We start from the raw sequence: 7,871 nt of genomic DNA on the forward strand, positions 1-7,871 counted from the left end.
AGTTCTAGTTGTAGCCCCAATGCAAGAGCCACCTAGGGAAAGGCATAAGACAGGTTTCACACTAGCTATTTCCTTCGAAAGGCTAGCTTTTGTTTGTTTTATATATATATATATAATATATATATATATATATATTCTGAGGATGATGAACCAATTATTTGTAAGATTTGGGAAGATAAGACTAGAATTGCTTTGAACCAGCAGTTGACACGAGCTCGTAAAAAAACTATGTCTGACAAAAATACCACAAATATTATGGATTGCATTAATAAAGGTCCGTTTGGATACACAATGACGATTGAAATAAAACGATTAAATAAATTTGGTCCACCCCAGAATTTCAAAGAAGATCAAAATCTGCAAGAAATAATCGGCTAACTAAAACAGATGGTAAATTAAGCACTCATTCTGGAGGTATGGTGTCATTTGCATCATATCGAGCTAACATGGTGAGGATTGTTTATATTTGTTATAATGGACTTCAAATTTTTTATATTTATATTTTCTAATATTTTTTATTTATTGATAGCAAGAAAAAGCAGGTGGAAAAAAAACCTCTATGGGATAATGTATTTTCGGTGTTGCATCAGAGTGTCAAGCAAGCCTGAAACATTCATATATAACAAGTCTAAAAAAGTTGTTGTAAGTATTTTTTTTTTAATGTAATTTAATATTATTTAAAATTTAAATGAATTTATTATTATATTTAATTTTATTGTAGGAGAATTACAAAAAAGAGATGATTTCAAGATATGGAGCTGATCGGGAAAATCATCCTTCATTTAATGGAGTAGCTTGGTGTGTGGCTATAGAAAGAGTTACAAAGGGTAGAATATATGGTGCATCTGGTATGCCAAAATCCATTGTGAGTATGAGTGCTTCATCACAATCCTATATGATGGAATTAACACCTCATAGCACATCAATTCAGGCATTGAAAGAGAAAATAAAGAAAAAAGATAGTCATATTTTATCATTACAGCAAGAGATGACCTCAATCAAAAAATTTCTTAGTAACATGGGATACCAAGCTTAGGCATCAAATATGGACCAAGGTATGTCGGCACCTATGGCTTCATCTATGCCGTTACATGTGGTTCTACATATGACGACACCTATGTATCCCCTATCTAATTCAGTATATCGACCTAAGTCTCAACCACCATATATCAATCCCACCTTATGATGGTCAACATTGTTTTGGTTTGTTTCCCCCACCACCCCAATCACCACCTTTATGATAGGATATATTTATTAAATTGTGACTTATCTATTTTGATGTAAGTTTAACGAGATTTAGAAATTTATTATGAAATTTATTTTTATTTGAGTTATTATTTTTTATAAAATAATTTATAGTATTAATTTATGGTCTTTATATGTTTATCTATAATTTTTGAAATGTCCACCAATAATTAAAAAAACAATTCAATAGATGGGAAAAATAATTTAAAAAATTCAAACAAATCAGCAACGAATCAACAACAAAGTTTCCATTGCTGATTTACAATGGATCAGCAGCATAATATCCGTTGCTGATCAGCAATGGTGATTAGCAATGGAATATTCGTTGTAGATTTATACAATCAATAACCGAATTTCAACAACGAATAATTTATTACTACACAATCAGCAATGGATAATCTGTTGCCAAAAAATTAGCATTTATTTTTTGCATCTGAAATTATCTGTTGCTAATTTCATTACTAAGTTTTACTAGCAACAGATTTGATATTTTCCGCAACAGGCTAGTTAGTTGCTAAATTGGCTCTCTTTTTTAGTAGTGTCTCTAATAAGGCAAGATATCACTGCACAATATGCAGGGCTAACATCTTAGGCAATAATCTGTCATTGTATATTAGCAGAGTGATAGGCATTTATGTTGTAGATTTCCTGATTTAGTTTTCTTCCCTGTATAAAACTCTTGTATTGCAGAGATGTAATAATATATAGAAACAATCTCTTGGCTCACTTATCAACACTATTATTCACAGTAGTTAAGGGAGGGGTTGAAGCTCATTAAATGAGTCTAAATTGGGGGGGGGGGGGGATCATATCATGCATCTCCATTTTTCTTTTCTTTTTTGGAACAATGTTTAATGCATATCATGGCATGAATTCTTCGAAAAAATTTCTGCCGATGTTGATGAAATGCTCCTATTTTTTGCTTGTTTTTGTGTCATTTGCAATGGCATAGCTATGATCATGCTATTGTCACGTTGAAAGCCTCGACTTCTGTTTTTGTATCATAAGTACACAAGCTGACGCACATGAACTTGTGTCAAGCTAGATTTGCATATGTTGGAATTCAAGTTATCATCTTAGCAAATGAACATAGTTGGCAAATGCATGAGAAATCCAATAACGAAAACCTAAAGGAGCTGCAATGGTAATTCATGGATCCCCACAGACTAGACATGGACTTCTTCTCTAATTCCGAGTGCTGAAGTTTCTGAAGTTTGGCTTTCTCTTACAGTCAATGTAGTTAGAAGGGGGGGGCGGGGGGGTTGTTGAATTTTCAGAAATTAAAGTTTTCCTGCGCAAGGTAGTGCAAAGGGAAAACTGCTCTACTATTTTGCCTCGCCAAGGGAGATGAATTTCCAATATCTCTGAAAGGAGAGCGTTTCGGGGCATCAGGTCCACCGGTGCAGGCGTGTGGTTTTCTTCTTCCATCACTAAAGGCCGCCTTCTGCTTGCGACAACCGTCATTGGGATTGCAGTTTTCTTTTAAGCGACAAACCAATACTCGCTTCTCCGTCTCATTGGGAGCCTCCACTGATGGTAAATTCTTAGACCTTGATGTTTCTTTAGCACTTGCCTTCCCCAGCCTCTCGAGCTCAACATGAAGCACAGCTACCTGATTTTGTAGCTCATTTTCCTTGGCTTCAGAAGAGAGGGCTTTCTGTCTCCACTCTTGCACCTGTAAAAAGCCACCTTGTTAATTTTTGCATAAATGCAAAATGAAAAATTGACAAGCCTAGGATCAAATGTTCTCGGATAAGCCTTTTACTCTCAACGAAAGGCTATTATTGGAGACTGTTCATATTTACTTTTGTAATCCAGACAATGATAGTTGGATCTTCCGAATGTTTGATGTTGTAGGAATGCAAACTTTGAGGGGGAAATGTGTTCTATAAGACATTTAGAAATATGCAAAATTGTTCCGTTGGGTGGACTCGCTGACTCAGAGATATATAAAGAAAGAAGCAAAAAGGAAAAACAGACGACATAGAGCTTGGTTTCTTACAGCAGAATTCAGGGATTGAATCTCAAAATCAGAATCAAGTGCTCGATCTTCCCAAAAATCTCTGGAAGCCTGCAGCTCTTCCATCTCTTTCCTGACTTGCCCAAGAATCCCTTGCATTTGGGACCATTGCTCTGTCTCAGCCCGAACTTGCTCGATGACTCTCCGCAATATAACCTTGCAGCGCCCAGAGCATGCTTTCTCCTCACCGGGCTTTGTCTCCTGCAGGAAAAAGTTTTCGTCAACTTTCAGACAACCACAATTCATAGAGCATTTCATATTAAAATCCTACGAAATCAGTGAGCTGACTCGGTCTTTTCTTGCCATTAAATAATCTACTTCACTATCTGACATGTGTTTCCCGGACTTTACTGAAATCGATAACTTTTGTGTAAGAGTGTGTTTATTTTTGTCTTTAAAAATGCTTTTGAAAATATATCAAGTAAATCGTTTTGATTTTAAAAACATTTAAAAAAAAGTATATTATTTTAATATCTTTTTAAATAAAAAAATATTTTAAAAAATAACACTTACTTTTAACTTACTATATACCTTTTAACCTGTAAGAAAATATGATTGGTTAGATATAATTTAAATAAAAATTTTATTATAAAATTGAGTCAAAATCTTGATTTAATTAAAAGTTAAGATTTTTAATTTCCAACTTAAACTACATATATTCTTGAAAAAAGTTGATTTGAATGATTTTTACCAAATATACCTCTAATTTAAATTCATTTTAACTTATTTTTATCATGAATTATTTATGAAAAAAAATTGAATTATAACTTAAAGTCAAAAATTACTTTCAATAATAAATGGGAAATGGACTAAAAGAGTGTTAATGTGTCACTTGATCTATTGCCTTTCACCGTGCTTGGTTTGCTCAAGAATAGGAAGAGAACAGAAAACTATTTCCCTTCTGTGTAATATCGTGGATTACGAGGAGGGTTTCAGATTTAACAGTGGAATTTTACCTTGCATGGTTGTCTTGTTGAAGATGAAGGCATGTCGGGAAACTCTTTTCTCTTGGAAGTGGAGGCAGAGTTGGTTGCAGAACTGCTGGCTGTAGAGAGCATCGACCCATACTCATCTTCCATTCTCTCTAACAAGCTTCCATTCGACAATCCCTCCATTTTCCTTCTCAGCATCTCCATCTGCTGCACATTGTTTTCTTCTAGAAATTAGCCATATGCACATGCAATGTTAATTGTGACATAATATAGGAAATTATAGCTGCATTTCTTAACCAAATAAATGGAGAGAAGACCGATAGCAAACCCACTAAAAGCGATCCAAAATAATAATTAAAAAAAAAAAGTAATTTGTGCTGTGTTCCTCTGTTTTCTTGGCAACTGAACAGGCATATGCTAGTCTCTTTGCTTCAAGAAAACCAGAGCCACATTGATCCGAGTAAAATTGAACTTTTGAGACAGGAAAAAACTCATCTCGGCTAACTATAACAAAACAAGTTGACTTCATACGAGTGAAGTGTTCATTCGGAATCTAAACAATGGAAGAACTATAGATTTATTTAGTTGGTCTTCTTCCAACAGAGAAGATAGTATGAGAGAAAAGGCCTTACGCAACTCAAACGCAGATGATTAGATGGTATAGTGATCAAATCTAATAGAAAAAAGAGGACAGATTAAACATTACATTGCAACTGTGATTTGAAGATGAAGTCTCGTAGACACTGCAATTTGTTTTGATGGACAAGCTTGCTTCTGCCATCTCTTGGATCTCCTTAACACATATCTCGTCCGATTCTCCTCCGAACTTCTCTAGCCGTCTTCGAAGAATAGATACTTGTCTATCTAAATTACTACATTTTCGACCCTCTAAATCCTTAACTCCTGATCTTCTTTGCAACCTCTCTAGCTTCTCAATCAATTCTTGAATCTCTTCGTCCAATACCATTCTCACATCCTTGCCATCACAAATCCCTTTTCTCACCTGCAAGCAAATCACCAAACAAAACTCAGAAGAACAAAGAAAACGGTCTTGTACATTTAAACAATTTGGTTAGCCCCTAAATTATGTCCTTCAGAAACAATTCATGTGTTTACTGTCGTTTGGCATCCGCCTTGCCCATGTTTTCTTGGCTTCCAGACAGAGCACTCTGTTTGGCTGCAGAGAGGCTGTCACAAAACTATCCAAACTAGATACAAGGCTTAGTCAACATTAATCAAGAACCTGACACGGGAAGAGAGAATAAAAAAAATCTAGACTAATAGCTGTGCCAGGCTTGCCAGAGTTGAGCAGACTTAGCCTCAGGTCTCAAGTCTTTTGCTAGAATTTGTCAAGAATCAAAATTATGAACTCTCATACCATTATGTATTGTTGTTTTCTTTACCTTTAATTTTTCAAGAACCAATCACATCATTAAAAATGTTAAGAATCCAAACGAAAGCAGCTACTAAGATTATGAGTTGATGAAAGAATTACTAACAGAAAGCAGAGCTCGAACTGCTGATCTTAGAATCCTCTCCATTTGAACCCTTCTTCTCTCCATCTTCTTGACAGCAATCTCCCTTTCCATCCTTAACAAATTACACTCTGCCCTCAACATCTCAGCTTGGAACCTCCACTTCTCCTCCTCCATCACCACGCTTTCCCTCTCCTCCACTCTCTCCCTCCTCTCCTCCTCGAGGCACTGATCACCCCTGATACCACCAACCATCACAATTGGCATAGCCACTCTTGCAAACCCTCTTTCTTGATCAAACAAAACTTCCAACTTCCCCTTCCTGTCTCTTTGTGAACTTGGCTTTGCAGCATTGGACTTTGGCGCTTGTTTCCTGCGAGGCCTGCGAGGTAAATGGAGGATTCTTGGTGTTGGTTGGGCCGGTGGGTATTGCCATTTTGGCCTTCTTGATGTCAATGTTGTTATTGTTGATACTTTATCCATGCAAGAAACAACGGCTACTTCAGTCTCTCTTCTTCTTCTTTTATTCCTTCTTGGTTTTGAGATACACCTTGGTTTATCGTCAAAGTAGATGGAGGAGTTTGAAGATTTGAACGCAAAGAGTACTCCTACAAGCTCATAACAACTTCGCGTTCTATTGGTGGATGCCGGGTAGTGAGTAGGAGAGAGAGTTTGGAGCTCTGAACAGAGATTTTTTAGACCAACAACTTTCCTTTTTGGTTTGAAAATTTACAGGTTGTTTGTTTGTTTTATTATGTAGGAACTGGCCTGCTGGGAAGTGGGTTCTAGTTAAAGTGATAGTCTGGGGCTAGAGAGAGAGAGAGAGAGAGAGAGAGAGAGGAGTCGGAGTTTGGACTCTTGTGACAGGGATATAGTACTCCTGCTAAGCCTTGATTTTGGTCGAGAATTTGAAAAATACTCTTAACAATGGTTCATATGAATTGTACCCAAAATGTACAGTTTGAGAATTGAAGAGTGTGATTATCGACTTTTCAGAGGAACAGAGGAAGCCAGAGAGATCCTGGATGATTATTGACTGCTTACACTAGAGGGATTTTCTATTTGAAAAGCAGAGGCTCATACTAAATGCTTTTTAACAGGCAGGCACCAAATCTGTATGATGCTAGCAACCATCCTGTGGGTTCAAACTTGAAAGGTGTTGAGAGAGAGAAGAGAGAAGTTAAGACTACAGGCGTGCACCCTCGTTTTGTGCAAGGAACAGAGATTTCAAATGAAAGCTGTGCTGTGAGTGTTTCTTTCTCGTCTGCTCCTCCTGCTGCCCGATTTATTTCGTTTTCTTTTAGAAAACTGAGATGTATCTCTAGTGGAGGTATGATGTTGTATTTTAAAAATATTTTTTTAAAAAATTATGTTTCTAGTATTTTTAGATATTTTGATGCGTTAATATTAAAAATAATTTTTAAAAAATAAAAATATTATTTTAATACATTTTCAAGTGAAAATCATTTTGAAAAACAACCTCAATCACACTTCCAAACAAGTTCTAAGTTAGTAATACGTGTCCGTGACAACGCGGTTATTTTTTAAAATATTTTAAAAACATATTAAAATAATTTTTTTTTATTTTTTTAAAAAAATATTTTTGATACCAATACATCAAAACAATTCAAAAACATTAAAAAAATAATATCAAGTAAAAAAAAAACAGATTTTTATAAAAACACCTAATTTTAAATGGGTAAACAAATGTTTACACTCCCTTTTCATTTTTTTTACTACTCTTGTCCTTCACGTTTTTTTTAGCAAATGTACCAGGACAGAGAAACCACAAAGTTAGTGGGTCAGTTTTTTATACAAAATAAATTATACAACAATCGACTCTTTTTTAATTATGAAAAAGAACAAAGAATAAATCATATATAACAAAATAAATGTTAAATAATGCCGCATGAATATATAAATCAGATTTGTGAGAAATAAATGGTAACGTTCAAAAACCTTCACAGAGAACAAGGGGGGGCATAGCAGTGTCTAGTTTAGCTTCACAGTGGAAGATGATTATATTAATCAAAATGCAATTAAAGCAGGGCGTGCCGTTAAAGTTCATGTGTTAGTTATTGTTTAATAATTAGACTGATTCTGTTGTTCGTATTTATTTATTAATTGTGGATTCTCTTCCTCAGGGATGATTTTCAAGACTGACAGCCTCATTCCTCCGCCCTCTCTCTCTCTCTCTCC

General features: G+C 35.3%; 1 protein-coding gene across 2 annotated transcripts; it reads right to left on the reverse strand.

Annotated features, from left to right (window-relative positions):
• Window positions 1-2,362: 2,362 nt before the first annotated feature.
• Window positions 2,363-6,916, reverse strand: LOC118032950 (uncharacterized). Of its 2 annotated transcripts, none has more exons than XM_035037758.2 (5): window positions 5,697-6,916; window positions 4,904-5,200; window positions 4,222-4,401; window positions 3,248-3,466; window positions 2,363-2,920 (listed from the first exon to the last, which is right to left on the reverse strand). In XM_035037758.2, the coding sequence occupies exons 1-5, from the start codon at window positions 6,153-6,155 to the stop codon at window positions 2,519-2,521; spliced, it is 1,557 nt and encodes a 518-aa protein (XP_034893649.1). In that variant the 5' UTR covers window positions 6,156-6,916; the 3' UTR covers window positions 2,363-2,518. The 2 variants fall into 2 exon arrangements, with proteins under 2 accessions (XP_034893649.1, XP_034893648.1); XM_035037757.2 differs by having other exon boundaries at window positions 4,222-4,404.
• Window positions 6,917-7,871: the final 955 nt, after the last annotated feature.

The sequence above is a fragment of the Populus alba genome, chromosome 1, assembly GCF_005239225.2.
Source record: "Populus alba chromosome 1, ASM523922v2, whole genome shotgun sequence".
NCBI lineage: Eukaryota > Viridiplantae > Streptophyta > Magnoliopsida > Malpighiales > Salicaceae > Populus > Populus alba.